Consider the following 25,871-nt stretch of genomic DNA (forward strand, 5'->3'; position numbering starts at 1 on the left):
TTGTCCGCTTAATGCATATTTAATGCAATATCAGTATAAAAGTATTTTACTTACCAACTACGTGAGAATTGTCAACATTACACAAGTCTTTGGACTGACAGATTACTTTATCAGCAATTTCTGTAATAGATTTTCAAAGCAAATTTAAAACTTGGCAGATGTGTTTAACAAACTATTAATTTTTTAATAATAAATACTTAAATAGATGTCATTATAAAGTAAAATCATTTGGAATGGAAATGATTGCAACAAAAGTTACAAAGATAATGTATCCCTCCCCTGTAAGTACTTTTAATGTAATAAAATTAAACACTCGATGAAATTATAATATTAACAATGTTACTATCCAGTGAACGATTTGTCGGTAAAACCATTTGTCGGTGAACAAGTTGTCTTTGAACCAATAGTTGTGTGAAGGAATAGTCGTATAAACAAATAGTCGTGTGAACGAATTGTCGTGGACCACACGATGTTTTTGGCTTCACAGTACCCCGTCATCCTGTAGGAATTTAGGCTTGGATGTAAGAATCTGCTTTCTGAGGGAAACACCCGAAACATGTCAAACTTAAAAACTATGAAAGATCAGATTCCCGAAACCATAATTCGGACATGCTCATTCCACCCGCATAAATTAGAGGCAAGGTTTGCGATACGTTTTGGATGACATTCATCGTTTTTTTTTCTTGTTTTTGTTAAAGATATATATATATATATAAGGCTTGTCTTCGAGTCCGAAGATTAGTGAGGAATACAGTATTTCCCGTGGATGCGCAGCCCCAGCTGTGACCTACATATTTTAAAGAGATACTGAATTCAATAAATCATTTTATGTGTGCACCAAAAACTGAACGATTTCTCTGTAACAAATGCTACAATAAGCTGCAAATTTCTTCATGGGTTAAAGGTGAACACTGATCTCTAGTTTATTAGTTAGAGAAAAGTCAGAAAAGTGATCGCTTTTGCAAAACGTGAACATCATAAAAGAAGAATGGTGCAAAGTACAAAACCAATAACTTTTTTCTATGTTAAATGACATACACATTATAATTTTAGTAAAATCACCCTTTGTGTCAGAAGGTAAGTTAGTCGCAAAGTCACGTTTTAATTTTTCTTTGTCAAAGTAAAAGTAAAAAGAAATTAATGAGCTCTAAAGAGGTTGTGCTAAATGAAATCGGCTCTTGAAACAGTCATTTTAATACTCTGCTTTATAGATCGTAACGTCTGAAAAGTGTACCTTAGTTAATTTACTTTTAACAAATATATATTATACTTACATTTATTCACATTCACTGATACCCGTAAATAGTTACATGTAACTACTTTGATCTTATATTGCTTTGACCGAAAACAATATACGCAATATATTATACATGCACACAGAACTACTTCCATTGTAACACTCTCTTAAATATACTTCTTTACACAATGTCCTAAATGCATTCTCTCACTTACCTTTACCTTTACCTATCCCTTAGTCTGTTGGACTAGTCGACCGTCTTTCTCCATTCCTCTCTGTCCTTTGCCCTGTTTAGAATCTCTTTCAATGGCAGGCCCGTCCATTCTTTCATGTTGACCTACCATCGCTTTCTCTTTCTGCCTCTTCTTCTTTTTCCTGGTACTGTTCCCTGAAGGAAGGTCTTTGCGAGCCCCGAAGATCTTGTAATATGGACGTAGATTTAAAGCTTGCGTTTTTTCACAGTAGTTAGCAGGTCATCAAGGGGTCCGATCGCTGCAGTAACCCTGTCTCTAATCTCTTGGTTTGTGTGCGGTCTTTGAATGTGATGCCTAGGATCCTTCTGTAGCATCTCAATTTCATTGCTAGGATCCTCCTCTCTAGCTCTGCAGTCAGCGTCCAAGACTCATACGCATATAAAAATGTGGCCATGACCAGGGAGCGCATCAGTCTGATTTTGGTGCCGAGGGCCAAGCCTTTGTCTTTCCATATTATTTTAAGTTTTGAAAGCGCTGCTGTGGACTGTGTTATTCGGGCCAATAGTTCGGGTTTTGTTCCCTCATCTAAGACACTAGCTCCGAGGTATTTGAAGCTGCTAAAGCTAGTTAGCTTTTCCCCCGCCAATACTGATGCTTCTTTAAAAACCCTGTTGGCAATTGGTCATAATTTTCGTTTTTTTTCTGCATTTATTTGCATCCTATATGCTGCAGAAGTCTTGTCAATGCGCATCACCAGGTCAGCTAGTTCTTCTTCTGTCCCTGCTAGGCCATCAATGTCATCTGCAAAGCGAAAGTTAGTGATTCTTCTTCCTCCAATGCTAACAGTACCTTAAAAGCCCTCGAGAGCATCTTCCATTATCCTTTCAAGGAAGATATTGAAGAGTGTTAGTGAAAGTAGGCAACCTTGTCTTACCCCAACTGTTCTTACTAGCATTTCAAATATTTTCTATTCACTTTCACACTGAAATAACTGATAGAACACGCAAACATCGGATTTAATGTAGCTTTTTTTTTAGCGGCCCCCGTAAGGGGAAAAAGCCGCTATTAGGTTTGTGCAAAATGTCCGTCTGTCACACTCAGATCTCAAAACTAGAAAAAATATGAAAAATATTATTTCACCGTTAAATGCGGCTTGAAAAGTTTAGGTGTAAAGGCTACTTTTGGTTTTCTAAAAGCAAACCGTTTAATTTTTTAAACAAGCAATTTTTTCATAAAAATACACCAATTCTAAAACAATAACGTAAATGTAAGGGAGGCAATGTTACAATATGCTAACAAGGATGTACAGTTAATGTGTATTGTCAGTATTATTAAGTCAAATATTTTTATAAAATGTACTAGAAATGTTTACAACAAATATAAGCATTAATAAAAGGTGTTTTTTCTGGTCATCTAGCTGCTAAAATTAAAAGAAAACATTTATGTTTGTTTATAAAGGCTAAGAATGCACTTTGTATGTAAATATCACGCACATTTTTTAAAATGGACTTTTTTGTTTGTTTGCTATTCTAATCTATATTACATTCAATTCCCACACTTTAACGTTGCAAAACACATTATCAATAATATGTTGTTCCGTTTTTTATGTAAATAGCATATTAATGCTAAATCAAAATCTCTATACTGACTTATATTTCATTAAGTGTAAAAATGTTCCGGATATTGTTTTATAAAAAATGAATTATGTCTAATGATTGTTTGAAATCGCATAATTGACTAATAGTACACTTATATTATTTGACAATGCGTCACTATAATTTGATTATCGATATCAAATTGTTCCGTATTTTCATCTTTAAACAAATTTTTAAAATGTCGACAATAGGTTGTTCAGGGCTTTAAAAAAAAGTAATTTACTAGAATTGATTACTGAAAATCACATTTTTAGACATTTAATTTTCTTGCTGAAACATAACATAAAAGTTTTTTAATCTATAAAGAATGTTCCGGATTTTGTTTTGAAAAGAAATCGACTTACATTACTTGCATTTTCTTACAAATCGTCGCCAAAATTTCCTAATTTATTTAAAAATCTAATAACAAATAACTGTTTGAACTCCCTCTTCTAATTAATAAACAAACAATCTTCTCATTTACGAAAAAAAGTTGTTCCGAATTTTTATGACAAATATTTTAACTCACTTCTCTCTTACAGTACAATTAATTTTCTACCTAAACCATAAAAAAATCTAATTATCTTTAATATTATGTTCCGATTTTAAGGAAAACAACATCCAAAAACACTAAAGTAAGGTATGAAAATCTCTCCACAAGGCTGTGGTACATCTAATTTTTATACGAGACCATCCAAAAAATTTAATTAACGGTATTACATTTATCTGGAATTCTCTTTTTCTTTTACTATTTATAAAAACATCCGGAACAATATATTATATAAACTTAAATCAATTGTGTTCATACCTAAAATTATTGCGATGTTTTGAAACGTAAAATAAAGGTTAATCAATTTTTAATAGCTTTTAGTTGTTTTTTTTATTAAGATGACGGACAGACCGACTGACAGACAAAACGCAAAAACAATGCGGTTTTGACCTTCTTTAAATAAATTCTATTAGAACTCAGTGCCCCAATGTCTATGAACCCTCATTAAATATCTCGTGTAAATAAAGACAGTTTTTATGGTACCGGTACTAGCCTATTGTGAGGTAATGGAATTTTTTTTTCTTTGACGTCATATGAATGGACTCTTTAAATGTAATGCTAAAAGAACGCACTCGGTGCACCAATGTCTATTAACCCTCGAAAAATTGCTCGTATTGATAAAGGCATTTTTTAGTCTAACTAAGCCGTGTGACGTAGTGTTGTTTTTTTTTTTCATTTGACGTCACATGGAATGAATTCTTTAAATGAAATGCTAAAAGAACGCACTCGGTGCACTAATGTCTATGAACACTCGATAAATGGCTCGTATTAATGAAGGCGATTTTTAGTCTAGCTATGCCGTGTGACGTGTTTTTTTTTCCTTTGACGTCATATGGAATGAATTCTTTTAATGAAATGCTAAAAGAACGCACTCGGTGCACCAATGTCTATGAACACTCGATAAATGGCTCGTATTGATGAAGGCGTTTTTTAGTCTAGCTAGGCCGTGTGACGTAGTGTTTTTTTCCTTTGACGTCATATGGAATGAATTCTTTAAATGAAATGCTAAAAGAACGCACTCGGTGCACCAATGTCTATGAACACTCGATAAATGGCTCGTATTGATGAAGGCGTTTTTTAGTGACGTAGCGTTTTTTTTTTTTTTTCGTTTGACGTCATATGGAATTAATTCTTCAAATGAAATGATAAAAGAACTCGGTATAGTAATGTTTATTAAGCCTCGTTATGTGACTCGCGTTTAAAAAAGGAATGATATCTTGATTTGGATCTAATCTAGATTTTTTAAACTAGATCTAGATTTTTATTACAGTATATCTAGATCTGGATTTATATTCTAATTTAAATTATTTTAGAGTCTAGATCTAGAATTTCTAGATCTAGTTTAGACTAAAATAGACTAGATTAAGATGTAGAATTTCAATTTCGAGACTTAAAGTGTAGATTTTGATTTTCAAACGTTTTGATCAATATTGTAATGTTATAATATGCTAAAACAAATCTACTATTTTTAAATTTAATGTTGCATTCAGTCTATTGATAGATTACAGCTACATTATTTGAGTTCGTATTTTAGATCTAGATCTAGTAGATATAGATCTTAAGAGTGCTAAATCAGAAGTTTAATTTAGGTAGATCTACATCCTCATTCTAGTTCCATTTAAATAAAAATGCCAATATCTCTGTTGATAGGGCTAACTATGCTGAGACATCGAAGTACAAGCACTATATATCTGTTCTTTTCTTTTTTTGTTTTTTTAATTACAAATCAAATCACAATTACAAAATCGCTCATCTGACATTATACGATAGATGTCATGTCGTAATGTGTAATATATCTCTTTATCAATAATAGGCTATTAGTTTATTATTAAGTTAAGAGCAGTGCCTGGTCGTGCTGTTAGCGTGCTGAACTAATTATCTCTACGGTCCCGGGTTGTTTGTTTGTTTTACATGTTTCGGATGTTCCTTCAGAGTTGAAGATAGTTTACTTCCTAGTCCAAACCTCCCGTAGGACGACTGGGGTAGGAGCAGCGAGAAGTTAATTATTTTAAACTTAGAACGAACACCCGAAACATGGAAAACAAAAAAACAACAACATTTTTACAACGGCAAATGAATCTTTGAAACATTATTACTTTTGACCATCAAAATTAAATTACCTCTATGCGAATAGGCAGATCCAACAGGGATCCGACTCCGACGGGGGCCGCCTCTGAGTTTGTGTGATAACACAATCTCTCTTTGTAATCTTGTTTTTTGTTCTTTTGAAAAATGTTAATATCTTATGTCATTGAGCTAAAATATCCATCTCAAAGTTTTGAAATCAATGAATGGATCTCCATTCTTTTTTCTTTCTTTCCGTTACTTTGACAGTTCACAAACAATTGTAAATATTTACCTTTTGTCTCCTCTCCAGCGTTTTGATCGTCACTGCTGATCTCTTTCTGTAAGATAATAAGTGAATAAAGTGAAGTTCGTTGCAGATTGGTGAATCAGTTTCTATCGTTTTGATATCAGATATTTTTTTAACAAGATCTTTGTGTACAATTGTGAAAATCTAAAAGTCTCTCACGCACTAGGAAAACAAATATAGTTTAATTTAAATATTTAGTAGTAATCAGCTGTACATTTTTCTTTTGCTTGGGACTTATTCTTTTTTACCTTTTAAATTATTAAAATTATAATCAACATTACAATTAAAGGTAATTAAAAAGTAAATAACTATAAGTCTTATTTCCATGACGAGTTTGCAGGATGATCTATTTTGTAGACATGTCTTTTATATCGAGTAGTACAGTAGTGACAACAATTACATGTAAATAAGAAAGACTGCATGTAGAACATAATTGTAGTCGATGAACAAAAGGACTTTAGTCTTCACTTAAAATACAGTGATATCACACTACTACACTAAGTCCACTACTTGAGTTCACATAGAACTAATCACTTAAGCTTACAAACTTCAACTAAAATTTGTCTCTTCTACTGATACATTTCACTAACTACTGTCTACTGTGCAAATACATTGTTCCCACTAACTTCTACTAGAACTCTCCAACTCACTAGAACTCTCCAACTCACCAGAACTCTCACCTGAGATGAACTCCAATTGGTGACAAGGCAGGGAGACCTAGGTCTCCCTTAGTGCCCTGGTAAGGAACTCTGCTGTTTGGCGTAGTGCCTCATAGCTTCCGTACAAACATAGTGAACCACTGGATACGTCTTTCCGCAGCTCGCGGAGCTGCGGACACTCTTGCTAGACCTGCGCCACCGTCTTTTCTGATTCCCCGCAGTGTCGGCAACGGGCATCAAAATTTGGCCGGAACCGGGCGATGTACGCACCTATGAGGCAGTGTCCCGTACGCCACTGCGCTCTCCGACTCACCAGAACTCTCCAACTCACTAGAACTCTCCAACTCACCAGAACTCTCCAACTCACTAGAACTCTCCAACTCACCAGAACTCTCCAACTCACTAGAACTCTCCAACTCACCAGAACTCCCCAACTCACCAGAACTCTCCAACTCACCAGAACTCTCCAACTCACCAGAACTCTCCAACTCACTGGAACTCTCCAGGTCACCAGAACTCTCCAACTCACCAGAACTCTCCAACTCACCAGAACTCTCCAACTCACTAGAACTCTCCAACTAAACAGAACTCTCCAACTCACCAGAACTCTCCAACTAAACAGAACTCTCCAACTCACTAGAACTCTCCAACTCAATAGAACTCTCCAACTCAATAGAACTCTCCAACTCACCAGAACTCTTCAACTCACTAGAACTCTCCAACTCACCAGAACTCTCCAACTCACTAGAACTCTCCAACTCACTAGACCTCTCCAACTCACCAGAACTCTCCAACTCACCAGAACTCTCCAACTCACCAGAACTCTTCAACTCACTAGAACTCTCCAACTCACTAGACCTCTCCAACTCACCAGAACTCTCCAACTCACCAGAACTCTCCAACTCACCAGAACTCTTCAACTCACTAGAACTCTCCAACTCACTAGACCTCTCCAACTCACCAGAACTCTCCAACTCACCAGAACTCTCCAACTCACCAGAACTCTTCAACTCACTAGAACTCTCCAACTCACCAGAACTCTCCAACTCACCAGAACTCTCCAACTCAGCAGAACTCTCGATCTCTCTCCTACGACCTTCCTTCCGGTCAAACCTAACTCGTGTTAGCATTAAAGATAGAATGGAGATCCATTCATTGATTTCAAAAGTTTGAGATTGATATTTTACAGTTTCACTCTCTGTATTCACAAAATTTACACTAAGGTACAATGAGTGAACTATTATAATTGACAAAATAGTGTTTCTTTTTCTATTTAGCTTCTTAATTGACACTACAGATGTTCAAACCTATTTCAGGATTTAGATCTAATCACATTCCGGCGTAACTTGGATGTAGTTGAAAGAAAAAAAAACTTTGTGTCGTGCGATAGTTACAAAAGAGAGCAATTCAGATTTACTATGCAAATGATCTACATTTATACATGTATGATAGAACTTCTAGCGTTAACTATCAAACAAGATCAGGGTGTTAGGATGATCAAAATATAAAGTAACCGCAGTAATTCACGACACGTAATGGCACTCATTTGTTGAACAAAGCTCCAATCTATTCACTTTGTCTGTCTGGTACAAATTTTGCACTCGTTATTTCTCCCACTTCCTATTCTTGAACCAATTTGAACGTTTGAACATTTATACTTTGTCCATGACAAAAAAAAAAAACACGAATCATCAAAAATTTTACCAATTTTAATCAATTAGAGGTATTACATTAATTTGATTTTTTTCACGAAAAAGGAGATACTTCTTGCAGTATAGATATATAAAGCAGTAATTGGTTCTTTTCGTGGGTGTGGTGGCCGACTAGTAAATTGCTTTGATATCGAACCGAGAGGTCCCGGGTCCGAATCTCTGAAAAGACTGGAATTTTTAATTTCTTGATTTTAAGAGCGCCCCTGAAGTAGCCCAACTTTATTGGGTATCTAGTTGGGGAAAGTAAGGCGGTTGAAGGAGAACTTTCCACAATACCCTCTTTAATCATCGGCCATGAAAACAAATGACCTTTATATCATCTGCCTTATAGTTCGCAAGGTTTGAAAGGGGAACTTTATTTCTTTTTTATTCCATTGTCGTTTGTTTTTTTTTTAAATATTTTTTATTCTTCTTTATGGTGACTATGTAGAGAGTTCTCTGTATATTCAAGCAATAAGAGTCGAAATTAAGAAACATTTTAAAATTAATATTTATTGATATTGTACATCGTACCTGCTTGATGACGTCACTGGGACCAATAAGAGATTCGTCTCTCTTACAGCAACATCTTGATGTCAAATTATCTGATGGGATATAAAAAGTTCTTTGTTTTAATATACAGTATTGCTTTGTGCATTTAAAAAAATCCTGTACAGAGCAAAACTCTGCATGTAAACGTTTTAAAGCTGGAGCTTTCAGAACGCATATAAAGATCTGCTGACACGCGCTCTTTGAATCACTCCGTTCTGCCTAAGTAACATTTTACTAGTCTATGACTCTTCTAGGAAATGCCTCGTCCTGCTAACCAAAAAGGCTGACACACTGAACCGAGGCACAAAACATTATAGTTTGCTATTAAGTGACAAAAGGTTGTCTCTGAGTAGTCTCTTGCTTAAATCCAGAAGGAAACAGGTAAAAAGGGGACTTGACGAATAGCCAAATCTTGTTGAGGTTTATAAGGCTATTGCGTCTTGCTTTCATGGTCTTTGCTCAAACCGCCTGTAGAAATGTGTATCCTTGAGTGGTTGTGAGGTCGATATCTACGAGTTGGATCGCTAGCGAGCTACTCTATAGCTTGGTTAGTTGCCGACATGAACACATGAATAGATACATCTAGCACCATAATATTCTTAAAGAAAACTCAACTCGAGCAGATAGTTAATTAGTTAAAGTATTGAATATATGTACATGAAATTCAAGGATGTGAATTAGATAGTCCTAAAACACACAACTAAGATTACCTATCTCAGAAAAAAACAACTCATATTCTAAAACAAAGTAAAACAAATATTTCTCTCAACAAAATGAAGTCACACACTTCCTTAACTTCAGACCAAACTCTCCAACACAAACTCCCAATTCTTTCAAATGCCTCACTCCAACTCACTCAAATTCAATGACACTCCTCATATTACCTTACTACCATTCACGTGCACATGTTGATCAGCATCTCAACGGTGACGACGACCTCACAATACCTGCAGTAGAGCAAGAATATAACTACAGCCCTACCATTACTATAAACAAAGTATGTGATAGCATAAGTTTTTAGACTGGGTGATACTGCTCTCACGGAAAGATTAACTTCACTTTAGATTGGGACAAATGCAGTCTCCCGACTTAACTTCGCGATGTAACCATTATATCCTTGTACACTCTAGGCGACTAATCCAACTGCTCAAATACCGTTGCATTGCCTCACTGTCAGTAGCGTGAAAAAAAAATTACCAGAATACACCTTGCCCAACTAACCAACTTCGTTGTAGGGAATATGCTCTCTGAGACTCATTGTGATACCCGGGCTGTGGAGGTCGCACTGTATATAACCTTACTCTTCGGAATCGAAGACATTGCCATTAGTATTATTATCTTTACAAATTTATCAAATAAAAAAAAAGTTTTTTATGAACTTACCAATTTTCGCCTCCAGTCCAACAGTTTTTTCACTTAATTCCTTCAACATCGTACACAGTCTAGATATTGATGTCTAGAAGAAATGATACCACAAACGATGTCGTAAATATTTGTAGATTACTTGCTATTTATAATGTAGTCTTTATTAAAAAATTAAAACATTATAAATTTGGTTTTAAAAAGATATCACAAGAATTCTATAATAGTTAGAAACATTGAAAAAAAACAACACATTGATAGCTTGCCTAAGTAGCAAAGAAACAAAGGACATTTTGTAAAAATTCACAATCATGTTATTCTATGATTTGTACTTATTTCAGCTACAGGACGTATATGTTTATATGCATATTAAGTTAAAAAAAAATAACAGTAGATAAAATTTACAATCACTCTATTTGTTAGAGAGATCTCACAAAGGTTGCGGGACAAACATTTGAGACTCAAAGATAAGACATTCTTGAAGACAGGCGCAGAAGACGGACAGAAATTTTAAAGTATTACATTTTAAAAGAAATTACAAAAGTCATTTCTCTATAGAAGAAGTTACGAAGGCTATATAAAATACAACCACAGACCTATATATACTACAATAAATATAGGTTTTTGATTGCTAGTTACGATTTATTTAGGTAGGTGCTGTTTTACTATTACATACCAAGTATTAGAGTTTAGAAAAACCCAGGTTTGTTTCTTGTGCAACGCTATTAGCTAACACCTCATATCATCTCTCCATTAGTATATTTAGATCTATAATCTAATTCTAGTCTAGATCTATATATAAAAATCGAATAGATCTAGTAATAGTATAGATTCTATCTTGAGTCTAGATTGCCAAGTCTAGCCTATGCTATGCCTATAGTCAGTTTTTATTAGAAAAAAGTCTAGATATTAATAAAGACTAAAGTTTTTTTAATTATTAGATTATTAGATACAGACATAAGACATAGATCTAATAATACTGTAATACGTTTACTATACTCTATACTTAATCTACTAAACTAGAGATATATCTATACATCTATCTATAATCTAGTCAATCTAGATCTATACAATATACATTATAATACTTCTACTTATAATGACTTATTTAATAAGTTAGTACTTAGACTTAGATGATAGATCTATTATAGTTTATTAATAAATTTACTTTTCAATGCCTAGACCTACTAATAAAATTGCGAATGATGTCTATAATGACTGATTATTTTACTTTTTTTATAGTATAGGCCTACTAGATCTAGGTCTAAACTCTACTTAAATCTAGTCTAAAATAATGACTGTCTAAGACTAGATGATTGAGAAGTTCACATAGAGGTGTTGTTAATAATACGGCATGTCGGCTGAAAGTGTAGAAAATGCTTTTTTTTTTTGTAAAAATAAAAAATAGGTGCCAGTACTCAGTGATAGATTGCCTAGCTTTCAACTAATAATAAATTAACAATTAACGTTGAATTACAAGAAAAGTAATCATTTTTCCAGACATTGAAAAAAGGTGCCGGTACCCAGTACCGGTGCGTAACGTCACAAAAATATATGTTTATCTCAATCTTCTTTCATTTTTTTTTGCGGGGTTATTGCTACTTAATACATTGATACCGGATCGATTTAAATAGGGCCTAATTATACAAGCAGGATTTCGAGCATTGGATTAATTTATTTTTTAAATACAAAGTTTTATGGAAGAGGCAATATATTAGTTGTTTGAAGATTGTAACTTCTTAAATTCAGGCTAAAAATATCGAAGCCTACATTTTTACACTCATTTCTAAACAATTAGAAGAGATGGACTGACTCATAGTGTAGCTTGTGTACATCTGCAAAAACACAAACTCTCTTTGTAATCTTATCAGTTAGACTTTCAGAACTATTAAAAAAAAACTTAGTGATTATTTTTACTGTATAATTCTATTATTATTCCTTTTTAGAATTAGGATATAAACAAAAATTTGCCATACGACTTTGTCTAACAGAAAAAAAAATGAAACTTACGTCTATTTATGCGGTTATTTATAGTTACCTAGTAATATAAAATATATTGAACTAACACGTACATTCATCAAAATGCAGCCATGCGATTTTTCGTTTATAAACATAGCATTATTTAGGACCAATATTTTACAAAGGCTGCTTGGAGAAATCAGGTATACCCATTAGGAGAAAAACGACCCCTTTACACAAGAAAAATTTAAGAAACTAGAACAAACACAAAATAGACAGTGACATTCATAACAAAATAATATTCAAAATTGGTTAGAATAACAACTTTTTAAATAGTCATTTAAAGTTTAAAATCACTACAATTTTTTTCAACAATTATTTTGTGTATGAAATTGTGTATCGGAAAATGCCGGGTACTTGAAATAAGCTAGTCCTAAAAAAAAAAAAACACAGATCTTTGGTAAAATACTCATCAAATAAAGTACTGTAAATGTGTAGTTTTACGAGCTAGTTTCAGGTCTTTTCTTTTTATAGCCTCTATCGGGTTTGATCACAACTACCCGTATTTTGTGCAAATTTTTTTTCTCTATCAGGCAACCTTAAAATCATAGCATAATAATGTCAGTTTCATTTAAAAAGAGAACTGAAAAATGCAAAGATATATAAGGAAAAAAGCCACTTCCGGCCCAATACTTTTTAATCAAAGAAACGAAACGGACTAGTCCAACAAACCCTATTGGGACAACCTGATTTTTTAAAAAAGTAAAAAAAACAAAACGAAAACCGAAGTAGATGCAAACATCACTCAGCACAGAGTTGCTTTAGGATTGCAATAGATATAATTGAAGTCTTTCAACAGACATTTAAAAAAAAAGACATTAGGACGCAATCAATTTTAGAAATGTGTTATATTTTTTTTAATCCTCAGGTATACAACAAAACTAACATAAGGAATAAGACAAAAGTCTAAGATTAGTCTAAGACTAGTACTAAAGTCACTGAGAAACAATAAACCAAACCACATCTCAACAGCTGCAAAGAACTTCCCTTCTCCCCCTCGAGGCTATATTTAGGAAGGGCCGTGCTCTTGGCATTCGTAAATAGAACCTGGGCAGATGGACCATCTGCCCAGGGCCTGGAAACGTGCCACCATTATTCCTATACCAAAAAAGGGAAAAGATACTTCCACTGCTGAGGGCTACAGGCCCATCTCACTCACATCTTGTGTGGGAAAGATGGCTGAAAAAATGGTAAATGAGCGTCTGGTTTGATACCTTGAGAGTGCCCGTCTTATAGCTCCAGAACAGGCTGGTTTCAGGGCTGGAATGTCCGCTATAGACCAAGTACATCTTTGTGCAGAGTGTAGCAGATGGATTCCAAAGGACCGAAAGCACATACGCAGTCTTCATTGACTTAAAACAGGCATATGATAAAGTATGGCGGCCTGGTTTGCTTCATAAGATAAGAGCCGTGGGGGTGCGGGGACGGATATATTACTGGATTAGAGACTTCCTACAAGAGCGTACAATAAGAACAAGGATGTACGGAGATGTCTCAGGGGAAATAACCCTCGAGCACGGCCTCCCCCAGGGCTCCGTCCTGTCATGCGCCCTTTTCATGGCCTTCATAAATGACCTACCGGCTCAGCTAAAATGCCAAAAGCTGCTATATGCTGATGATGTTGTCCTTTGGAAATCCGGAAGGAGCGCAACCTCTATACAAAAAGTGCTACAAGAAGACCTCCATACGCTCTGCTCATACACACAAAAATGGAGGCTAGAAATAAACACCTCCAAGACGGTCTAGTCTCTGTTCACGCTCGGGACTGGCATTCTCTGGCAACCTTTCCAGCTCTCCCTCAACGGAGTGGCTCTCAGCATGGAAAAGCTACCCAAGTACCTTGGTGTAACTTTAGATCGCAAACTAAAAATGTGTGAGCACATCCAGGATGTTGTAAGAAAGGCCTCAGGGAAACTTTGCATTGTGCGGAAGTTGGCATCCACGAAGTGGGGAGCCCGAGCAGACATGCTCCGATCCCTGTATTTAGGAGCAGTCCGATCACAGATAGACTACAGCCTACCTGTGCAAATTTATGGCTCTAGGACTGCTCTTGAACAACTTGATAAAATACAGTCCCAAGCACTAAGATTTGTCTGTGGAACCTTTAGGACAAGTCCAGTAAATGCGGCTGAAATAATGGCTAATGTAGGTCCACTAACCCTTAGGAGGGAAAGGTCAGTACTGACCTGCTATGAGCGGTATAAAAGGCTGGATGAATACCTCCCAGCTAGAAAACTAGTGGATGGTTGGGGATGCAGAAGACGTATCCAGATGCAGTCTTTTATGCATCATGCCACTAGACTATCTGATGAAACTGGCCTCTCCACCAACCGACAAAACATTCAACGCTTTCATCCCCTTCCCCCTTGGTGTCGCCCAACAACCCCAGACATACGCTTGAAATTAGTAGACCCTAATGCCACTAAGCAAAGCCGTTCATCTAACGACCTTCAAATCCTAGCTCTGGAGACCATTAATACCTTCAAGCCCAGTGCTATTTTTGCATACACTGATGGGTCGGCATCAATAGATTCTGGAAGAGCAGGCTATGGAGCCTACATTGACTTTCTTGGCTCTTACACAGTCAAAATCTTTGGACCATGTGGTAGTGTTTGCAGTTTTGATGCGGAGACCATGGCAGTCTGTGAAGCCTTAAAAGTCATTGACTCTCAACTCGGCGAGGGACATTTGAGGGCAACACAGATTTTTGTGGTCACTGACTCAAAATCTGTACTACAGGCTTTGCAAAGCCCCGGACCATGGCCCCCCAACATCAACACTGTCATCATGGCTTCACATAACATCAAACAACGCTATGGCACCCCTGTAATAATGCAGTGGGTACCGAGTCACATAGGTGTGACTGGCAACACAATCGCAGACTCTTTGGCCCACCAGGGAGGGCAAATTCCACCCACTGATCAGGCTGTAAGCTTTCATCAAGCCCTGGCTATAATACAAAAAACAGAAATGGAAAAGTGGTTTGAGTGCTGGGACAAGTCCCAAAAAGCCCGTGGAGTCTGGGAGCGCATGAGGCGCCCTGACCGCAATTCCCCGTGGTGGAGGCTGTCCAGGCCTGAGCAAGCTATTATAGCACAGTGCAGGACAGGCCACTGTACTGTTGGCTCATATTTCTCGCGGCCATGGCCAAATTTTGATTCACGGTGCCCCCGCTGCGGGGAAGAAGAGGAAACCGTGCCTCATATTCTGTTTGACTGCCCCAGACTTGCTGATCTGCGTCTCGACAGGTCTGGGAAACCCAAAATTCTCGACCTGTATGGTTGCATGTATGCCCTAGGCAAGACAGCAGGGTTTCTGTCCAGGGCTTTTGCAAGAGAGGATTTGAGCCTCTCAAGCCCTCACTCTAATGTAGTTTGATGATGATGATGATATTTAGTTCAGATTTAACATGATTTTCTGGTTTTAAAGAGAAAACTATGAGTTGTATAAAGTGAGAAAATTAAAGACATTGATAGCGGGACTTGGCAACAAAGAAGTAATTGACATGTGTTGATTACTTGCTATCACAATGAGTCACACAAAACAGATTATTAGTCATTTAGAGCACATACTGAATTAAATACAAAGCATTGAATTGAGAAACTATCCAAATAGGTTTTAGTTTTTCAAAAAATATTCTGTTAGTTTGAATGGAATGATGGGTGGCTTGTAGTACTGTAACACTTTAAACTCTGCCCAAAACACAATACTTTTTGCTTAAACTACTTTGAATAGGTTCTCACGACAACCTAACATGGCATCTGAAATAAAAACATGTTTATTATCTTGATGAATACCGGAAGTCTGTTTCTAGTTTTAATACCATGTGTTAATATCGTTCAGTGAAACCCATCCCTAAACACACTCACACAAAATCATTATTGACTTCAACAGTCAGGGGGGGGGGGTCCTGATCTTGTTTCCTCTCTTTAGTACACAAGCCGCGCTGATACAGTTGTATAGAGTGTGGGATACACTTTTCTTACAATTGTTCTGTTCTGGTCTTCATGAAAAGAATGAAAGCAAACAATGAAGTTTAAATGATATATTTAAAAAAAAAGGCTTACATGTAAATTTTCCTGAAGTTCAGTTCCATCCATAATGTAAGTCCTAATCATATAAGGTAATAGAGAGCCCAGATGTGCTTAACGTAAGTATCAAAGTCAATGTAAACTAACAGACGAGGATAGCAAGTCAGACTTCAATAGTTTGGGCGGGTATACTCAAAGTTTCTAGTAGTATGTAAGAGTTAACAACCATGGCATTGAGACTAGATTGATGACCTCTACGTTTATATAGTATGTGTCTTATCTCAACATCTTTGTTCTTCCTACAAGTCTGAGGACAAAGGTCAAAGTGTTGTAAGATGTCACTTCCGTTCTGAGTTTTAGTCTCAGTCCACACTTGATTTTATCTGCTTGGGAAAGTTTTCTTAAAGTGTATACATAACGTCATTGTGATGGTATCGTGAGCGATCAATACTTTTTGTGTCAGCTAAGTGGACTAAATTGTAGGTCACTGGTTGGAAATACTTGACATTTCGAATCATGAGATCCATCGAATGAACTCATTCTTGTTGTCGTCCTATAGTTACAGAAAGTCATAGAACTTCAAAGGTTCTTAAATAAGATGATTACTTTTTTATTTCTTGAAAAGTTAAGTTTAACCTTAAATAAAATAGCTCAATTAATCTGGTTAGCATAATATCCTACCATGAATTGATAACTTTAACAAATTTAGGTTATTTAAATGTCACTAACAATAATGTACATACGCCATTTTTATAAATAGAGCATCTCTATAGATTGAAAAAAAAATCGAAACAGCACGTTTTGGCGCAACCGTTTTGGCGCGACCGATTGACGCGACTGATTTGGCACAGCCGTTTTAGGGCGATGGTTGTTTTGGCGCAGCCTTTTGGGCTCGAAATGTTTTGATCACATTGTTTATGTTCATTGTATTATTTCCCTAAACATAAATGATACGTATATAGTTCGTCCATCGTGGTTAGTTCATTCAGGTGGCTGAGGGCTTTGCACTGGGGTTTTGTGCCTCCTCACGTGGCTGCTGAGACCTATGTAAGCCTGAAATGAATGGCAGCACACTGGGCAGGCTATTCCAGCTGGAGCTAGTGTCGTGGGCCTTGTTTTTTTTCTCTGGCACTATTCTTCTGCCAACGCTGTTCTCTTTTCTTCAGCAATTTGTGCGCCAGCGCAACGCCATGATGCTGTGTCATGTGCTTCTGTCTCCCAGATGTTTGGTTTGATGCTGAAGGTTTTCAGAGAAGCTTTGAGGGCGTCTCTAAACGATTTCTTTGTCCACATTGCGAACGCAAATTAGTTCTCTTAATTGGCCATACAAGAGTCGATTATGTGTACGGCGGTCTTCCATTCTGCAGACGTGTCCAGCCCATCGCAGCTGGGACTGCATCAGGATTGTGTGGATGCTTTGCAGGCCCGCTCTTCGAAGGACTTCAGTATCTACTATGTATTTTGTCTTGCTATTTAACGTTTAGAATTCTTCTGAGACAGATCATATGGAAGTAGTTGAGGTTTTGGGCATGTTGTGTCCTCATTTCTTAGGCGTAGAGCAATGTACGGAGGATGACTGCTCGATAAATCCCTAGCTTTGCTTTTGTGGTGATACCTCGTCTGTTCCAGACATTTTTAGACAGTCTGCCATAGGATGCACTGGCCTAGGCGAGACGCAGGTCGATTTCATTATCGATCTTTCCGTTTCTGGAGAGTGTGCTGCTAAGATAGGTAACTCTGTCCAATGCATTTATATCCAGTCCATTTATGTTGATGCTTGAATCCGAGTAGGCTTTTCTTGGAGCAGGCAGATATAAGACGTTAGTCTTTTTTTTGTGTTTATAGTGAGGCCAAAGTCTTAGCATGTTCTTGAAAAGTCACTGACAATGTTCTGTAGATCATTTTCAGAGCAGGCTTTTAGGGCAAATGAACCTATGTCTTTTTATAACAAAATAGGTGCCGGTAATCATTGATAAATTGCCTTTTAAATACTAATAAATTAATAATAATAGTTAAAATGCAAGAAAAGTATTAATTTTTTTCGCATCGGTGCGTACCGTCACAAAAAAAGCACTGCCTATGTATAGTAAGTGTCTGACGTATTTTTCATAGAGAGAACAAGAGATATTTGTCTCCATTTTTTTTTATTAGTTTCTGTAATTATTGTTAAATCTCATTATAACGTGAGTGTAGATTTCAATATTGTCCAAATCAAAACAAAACACTAATAGAAAAATTTGAAGCAAATTCAAATAAAAACAAAAATGATTTGTTTAATTTGTAGTACCATCAACTAAAAGAAAAATGAAAAAGGATGAATACCATCATGTGTGTGTCGCACATCTCATTTTTAGTTTATGATGGTGGGGCAAATATGTAAATGTCATGTCCCAATAGAGGTCTGATCTTTCATACTTTGTATATTTAAAATGTTTTGAATGTTCCCTCAGAAATAAGAATTATAACACACTAGGATTGCGGCGGAAAGGATTTGTACCCGGGACTTTCGAAACCACATATCTAGAGACATTACCCCAAACCAGGAAGCCATTCATAATTCACACCATGACCATTAATTAATGCAACTTATCATTTATTGCATGCATGTTTGTGTTTCACATCATTTTCTTTAACAATTAGACGTGTGCATGTTTGTTTATTTCATGCTTTTAGCTTTCTCAGTACCGGGTACGCTATGATCCTATCACTCATCTGAAAAATGACGAGAGAGGGGGGGGGGGGGTTATCTGAGTACCGTACTAGGTTTTTAATTGGCGCATGTCCAAACGTAAACCAAGTGAAACTTTGATTTCAACTAAATGGAAGCTTTTCTTTTTTGGTTAACACAAACTGGTTAATTGATTTTTTTTTTGATTTTTTTTGGTGGCATTTTACGTCTCGAGAGACGATCTTTTCCCTTTGCCAGTGCCACCTCTTCCCAGTTGCCAGTGTCGATTTTGAAGAGTTTCATGTCGCGTTTGCATACATCCGTATAACGTAAAAGTGGGCGACCAGCGGCTCTCCTGCCTTCTATTAGATCGCCATACAGGATGTCTTGTGGATGTCGACCTACTGGCATTCTACGAACGTGGCCAAGCCAGCCAAGGCGTCTGTTGCTGATAACAGAGCGGATGTCCTGGCACCCTGCTCTTTGTAGCACTTCCTCATTGGTTATCTTATCTTGCCACCTTATTTTAAAGATCCGCCTTAGGCATAGGAGGTGGAAGACATTCAGCTTTTTTCCTGCCATGAGTAGGTTGACCATGTTTCACTACCGTACAACAAGGTGCTCAACACACAGGTCAGGTTGACTAGGGCTTTAGTACTGCTAGTCAGCAATATGTTGTCCCAAAACACTACCTCGAAGTCTATGCCACACAGAATACAGTAGACGATGTCGCCCTGGCTTCTCTACTAGATCTTCCAGTACTGGAAAGCCTAGATGAGCTTCCAAGCCTTAGTGACCTCAAAAAAGCAATTAACTGCATAAAAAATAGAAAATCTCCTGGGAGTGATGGTATCCCAGAGGAAGTAGTTAAAGTCAACGAATCACTCCTGCTCCCTGAACTCTATATTCTCCTCTGCCGCTGTTGGGAAACAGGTCATGTCCCACAGGACATTCGTGATGCAAGTGATAGCTTCTAGAGTACCCAGAGTCTCAGTGTGGATTCAGGAGTGGTAGATCCACTATAGACATGATATCTTCTCTACGACTACTGCAGGAGAAATTCAGAGAGAGAGACAGACCTTTTACATCATTTTTGTTGATCTGACTAAAGCATTTGACATGGTCAGCAGAAGTGGCCCTTTCAAACTCCTGAGGAAAATAGGTTGCCCTCCCAAACTACTGAAGGTTAATTGATTACATTTATGGTATCTCCATATGGTATTTAAAATATACTCGGTAAAGTTATTATCTTCGGTTGATCCCCCCTTTATCTGCACCAGAACAAGACGTTTCATCCAAAGCAACCTTACCCAAATTATTTTTTTTTCAAATAAAGTTTTCTCTTTTAAAGTTTCTTAGCTTGTGAGGATATTAAACTAATGTCAATAATTTTTAAAATGTCTTTTGGAAATTGAAATCAATGGATTTAATCCAATGTGCTTTTCAGAACTCACATGTAATTCAGGGGGAAGAAAGAGGCATGTCATTACGATGGTCTCATGTAGAAATTAGACTTATTTTAAAAAGACCAACCTTTGTAAAAAAAAATCAGTTAATGGGGATAGAACTTATACTATACATACAAATGATACAATAATATAGTAACGTGAATTAAACTTTATTTTACATGTTACGTGTTTCTTAAATGAAAACCAGAGTACCTCGCGCCAAAACGTCCCTTGCGCCAAAAGGTCTCGCGCCAAAACGGTCGCACCAAAACGGCTGCGCGAAAACATCACGTACCGGATAAAATTACAGATCATTAGACATTGCATTAAATACAGACATAGATCTAGACTTTTAGTTGTGCAAATAAAATTCATTGTCTTTAGCTGACAGAGACGACATACACTAACGTTTTTCTGATGCTCGGTAGTTATTGAAAATAGCAATTGCTATACTAAGCTTCATAACTTCCTTCTAAAAATTGTAAATAAAGCCAGTTAAAGGTTTTCAATGATTATATAGCTACTTATGCTAAAATATCGTTCCTTATGAAACTAAAATTTTACAATTCCTTTTATTAAATTACGTGGCAATTAGACACTCAGTGTGTAGCGACGGATCTGGATAAAACACCTTTAAAGATTTTCCTAGAAATTCAACAGTTAAAAATATCTTTGGCATAAAATTATTAGCGGATTGGCCACGCAACAAAAACTCTAAAAAGAATATTGTAACGAATCTCACTATTCAGGCTCTCTGCAAACTGCACCACACGACACCACCAACTGAAAGAACTTGACAACTCAGGGCTCCAAATAACGTAATAATTTAATGTCCAATAAATCAAAGCCAATATTGTACAATCGGCAACACATAACACAAGACTGTACAAATATCTCTCCGTTAATAGCCGTACCGCCGTATCAACTCTTGCACTGGCCTCTCCGTCTCGTCTCCGACTTACTGAGCCGTTGTACTGAATCGTCTTGATTGTGACACCCCCGTTCCTTATATAGGATACCTGCTGGCCTTCTAGAACCCTTCTGACCTTCTAAGAACATGACCACATCCCTCGTGAAGAGCCTGAACTCTACTCACAACACATCCTTCTTAAACTGTCTCGGCTGACCGTCGTAACTCGTCACGGTTGACCGCTCTTCTAGCGCTGGCCTGGGTCGATTAGCGTTGGCTGTCTACACACAGACCACTATCCCCATCTGTGTCCCCACCAAGTTTATTACACTATATGTAACTAGTCGACCGGCGATACGCCGTTATTATACAGAGCCGGTCTTAGGCCACTGCAACATATGCGACCGAAGGATCCGCACTTTCATGGGACCCGCGCTAATTCAAGGTAATTATTAAATTAAACCATTTTATAACTTAAAAACAGATTTCCCAAACCCACCTGTCGATTTACCAGGAGCTCCTGGAAATCTCCTGAAATTGCAAAATATACTAAAAAAGTCCTTAAAATATTCGGAAATATATAGAAACAAAATGGTCATTTTGGGGTGTCATTCAATATGGAAAAAGCCAATCCTACGCGCGAAAAATAAAAACGGCATTATGCATTAGCAGTAATTGTGTAATCTGGTGAAAGAAGCTTCTCGCAACTCACACTAATGAAGAATTACTTGAGGCCAACAATTCTCAAAGATAGATTGAAACATTTGGTAATTCTAGCTATTGAGCGGGATCTATGTAGGAAACAGAATCATTATGATATTTCAAGGCCGGCCTTAAGCCAATGCAACCCATGCGACCGCAGTTGGCCCCCAATTTCAAAGGATCCGCACTTTCATAGGACCCGCGCTAATTGAAACAAATTATTAAATAAAATCATTTTATAACTTAAAACAAATTTCCCGTGCCCTCATGTCGATTTACCAGGAACTCCTGGAAATCTCCCGAAAACTCAAAATATACGAGAAAGTCCTTAAAATATACGGAAATATATTCACTAAAATTGTCATTTTGGGGTGTCATTCAATATGGAAAACGCCAATCTTATGTGCGCCATTATGCATCAGCCGTAATTGTGTAATCTGGTGAAAGAAGCTTCTCGCAACTCAAACTAATGAAGAATTACTGAGGTCAACAATTCTCAAAGATAGATTGAAACATTTGGTAATTCTTGCTATTGAGCGGGATCTTTGTTGGAAGCAGAATTCTTTTGTTATACTGTATGACTTTGCTACACGCAAGGCTCGTTAAGTAATTCTGTACATAGTAATGAATGAATAAAATGCGTAAACGAATTTATTTTCTTATACAAACTCTTAGATTTCACTTATTATCCTCTTCCTTAACCAAACTTGGTCCAACGAAATCCGTTTTGCATAGGGCCCCACAATAGTTAAGTTCGGCGCTGCTATTTAGTGTTTGTAAAATGTTTTACATGTTTCGGATTTTCCTTCAGAGTTGAGATAGTTTACTTCCTAGTCCAAAACTCCCGCAGGACAAAGGGGATGGGAGCGGGCAGGGTTTGATAAATTTAAGCGACAGTCCAGCTCGCAAGTAGCCATCCGTAGTGTGAATATTACTTTTGTTTTTTCATGGCGTGAGTATCCGCAGAAATAAGAAAGTGATAGAATGTACGAAAAAGTCCTTAAAATATACGAAAATATATACACTAAAATTGTAATTTTGGGGTATCATTCAATATGGAAAACGCCAATCTGATGAAGAATTACTTGAGGTCAACAATTCTCAAAGATAGATTGAAACATTTGGTAATTCTTGCTATTGATCGTGATCTATGTAGGAAACAGGATTACTATGATATATTGTATGACTTTGCTACACGCAAGGCTCGTAAAGTAATTATGTACATAGTAAAGAATGAATACAATTTATAGACGAATTTATTTTCTAAAACAAACTCTTAAATTTCACTTATTATCCTCTTCCCTACCCAAACTTGGCCCACAATGGTAAAGTCCGGCGCTGCTATTTATATATATATATACATAGTAGTTACTTAGATTAGTTCCTATTCCAAATCTCCCGCTGGATATAGTGGGATGGGAGTGGGCAGGGCTTAATAAATTTAAACGACAGTCAAGCGCGCAGCCAGTCATCCGTCGTGTGAACATTACTCTTATGTTTTCTCGTGGACTATCAGCAGAGTGATCTTTCCTTTATTCCTTTACTACTCGTTTGACCTGTTGAGGGAAGAAGAGAATTATATATATAGATTATCTTTAAATTAAAAGTTTACTTTATTTTAAACACTCTTTAATTGGAATTCACACATGTATTCAGTAGAGTTAAATAACCATGGTTACACACAACAGTATATGAGCTTTCTGTGACGACACGTTTTAGCTCACTCAAGGTTTCAATCAGGTCCAAGCATTTAATTAATGTATTTCACATATTAATTATCATCAATTTTCTTAAACTTAGCCCATCGAGTGCTAAAGACACTACCACCACCCTCTCCAATCCACCCCTCATTTCTAGGTATTGATGTCATATTTACCTTCCCTATCTTGATACATGCAATACTAGACTTTTGACAAGAGTACCCTCCACTCAACCAATCTGGGTGAACATCCGATGCTAATCATCCTATTCACTAGACCAACGTAGACGAACGGTGGACTGGATCTCCTCCTCCTCCAAGCCAGGTAACGCTTTCCTCTGCTGACCCCCCACCCCTGTTCTCGGGAGTGGCTGGTCACTTCAAAGAGCCCACTCAACTGCACGCATCGGGCAACATCTCCCTTGATCGACTAGCTCTAGCCAGTGTCAAGACGTAATCTCCCTTACTCTGGCCAAGCCCTGATCATCTTCCCTTCACCTTCTCTGACCACCTGAGCAGGAAGACAAAGGGACGCAAGCGGACCAGTTTCCTGGTCTCCCTATTCACACCCTGATGCAATGTCTCTCCCCGGGAAACTTTCGTCACGATCAGATGGGGACTTCTTTCTCGATGACGCCATTATTGTCTACATCACATTTGCGGCCCATCCGCTCTCCAATCTTTACCTGGACATACCTTTCAGTCCGAGAGACGTGTTGGAGAGCTGATCATTTTCATTGTCTTTTCAAGCTACATATTATTATTCTCTTTTACCTTGGATTGGTGCTTTTATCTATAAGTAATCTGCACTTGGTGAATTATGCACTCACTGCTGATACCAGATCAGCGGATACCTCAGCTCTAATCATACATCATACACTAGCGTTCAAACAACAACGCACGCCAAAGACCCGTCACTGGCTTCGCTGACTGTATTCGCAGCTGATCCCTGCCTCTACAAACAGTTGGACTGCTCACGACCTGGACCCACTCCGCCAGCCCATCAGCAGACAGCGTCAGCACCCGCCACACCAGTCTTCTAAAGGCAGCAAAGATAAGAGAAGAAGAAAAGCCTAATGACACTCGGACCAATTGGCTTATTAAATCTAATGATATGCATATATACTAGATCTCATCCCAGCCCACTGTAAAGCATTTCTTTATCTTTATCTATCTTTTTCTCTGTACAATAAACCTTGTGTCAGGGGGAGTTATGGCGAGCGTGTGTGTTGCTTCTCAAACATACACCAAGGAGAATATGTAGAATGAGAATTAAGCGTAACAAAAATGTCAACTTAAAAAGAAAAGTAACACTACTGTCTAGTATGTACAGAGTTGCCTTAGCAATACATACAATAAAACTTGTACAACAAATTTAAAACTAATTAAAGTAATACATTTTATGTGTACATATTGTAATAGCTACGAATATCAATAACATTAAATAAAACGATGACATGATGTAAGACCTACACATGTACATGAATAGATTTGATCAGTAGAAGTTTTCTGGAGAGAAACAACCCGACTGTGGAACGTGTTCTGACAGTTTGTGTTCATTTAAGAAAAAAAAAATCAAAATGTGAATAAAATGAAAACAAACAAGGTTACAAAGACAGTTTGTGTAGACACACAAACTCAAAATCGCCCCCCCCCCCCCGAAGTGGTCCACCTCTAGTCTTCACCAGAATTCGAACACGGGACTTCCAGTTCCAAGTGATTTACCCCTCAGCCACAACATTTCCATATTTTCATTTAGCGTACACTTATATTTTTCAAAAAAATTATTAACCTTATCCATTCATTCAAAATTAATAACATGCTACATTGTAATAAAGAGAAACTAAAAAAGATTTATTCTTCTAGCTAAATTAGATAAATTGTATCAACACGAAAAAAAAATTCTTGACCTTGTTTAAGGTAGAAGTGTGTATAGATGAAAACAAGACTTTCCCCTCACAAATAAAAATTTAATATCTCCATTGTCATTTGTCATACTTTAATGAAACAACTAATACTAGTATACCAATAACATGACTTTATTCGACAAAATTAGACTACAGTAAACAGTGAATCAAACCAGCACATCTCACATAACACTGATGCAGTACTACACACACACACACACACACTGGACATGA

General features: G+C 37.0%; 2 protein-coding genes across 21 annotated transcripts in view; one reads left to right on the plus strand and one right to left on the minus strand.

Moving 5' to 3' along the window:
• Positions 1-25,871, plus strand: part of LOC106076093 (uncharacterized) — a 320,041-nt gene that overhangs the window by 165,025 nt on the left and 129,145 nt on the right. The window lies entirely within an intron of this gene.
• The window catches only part of LOC106066997 (uncharacterized), a 35,821-nt gene that overhangs the window by 3,424 nt on the left and 6,526 nt on the right, over positions 1-25,871 (minus strand). For 2 of the 20 annotated variants that reach the window (XM_056042461.1, XM_056042464.1), the window contains exons 2-7: positions 23,404-23,587; positions 16,340-16,856; positions 10,275-10,347; positions 8,874-8,944; positions 5,975-6,020; positions 55-120 (exon numbers count right to left, since the gene is read on the minus strand). In XM_056042461.1, coding sequence (XP_055898436.1) covers positions 55-120; positions 5,975-6,020; positions 8,874-8,944; positions 10,275-10,347; positions 16,340-16,390 — 307 coding nt within the window. In that variant the 5' untranslated portion in view covers positions 16,391-16,856; positions 23,404-23,587. Of the gene's footprint in view, positions 1-54; positions 6,021-8,873; positions 8,945-9,775; positions 9,839-10,274; positions 10,415-16,339; positions 18,235-23,403; positions 23,588-25,871 lie in introns of those variants that run through there. The other 18 variants (XR_008779960.1, XR_008779964.1, XM_056042469.1 and 15 more) reach the window with 16 other exon arrangements.

This window comes from Biomphalaria glabrata, chromosome 9 (assembly GCF_947242115.1).
Source record: "Biomphalaria glabrata chromosome 9, xgBioGlab47.1, whole genome shotgun sequence".
Lineage (NCBI taxonomy): Eukaryota > Metazoa > Mollusca > Gastropoda > Planorbidae > Biomphalaria > Biomphalaria glabrata.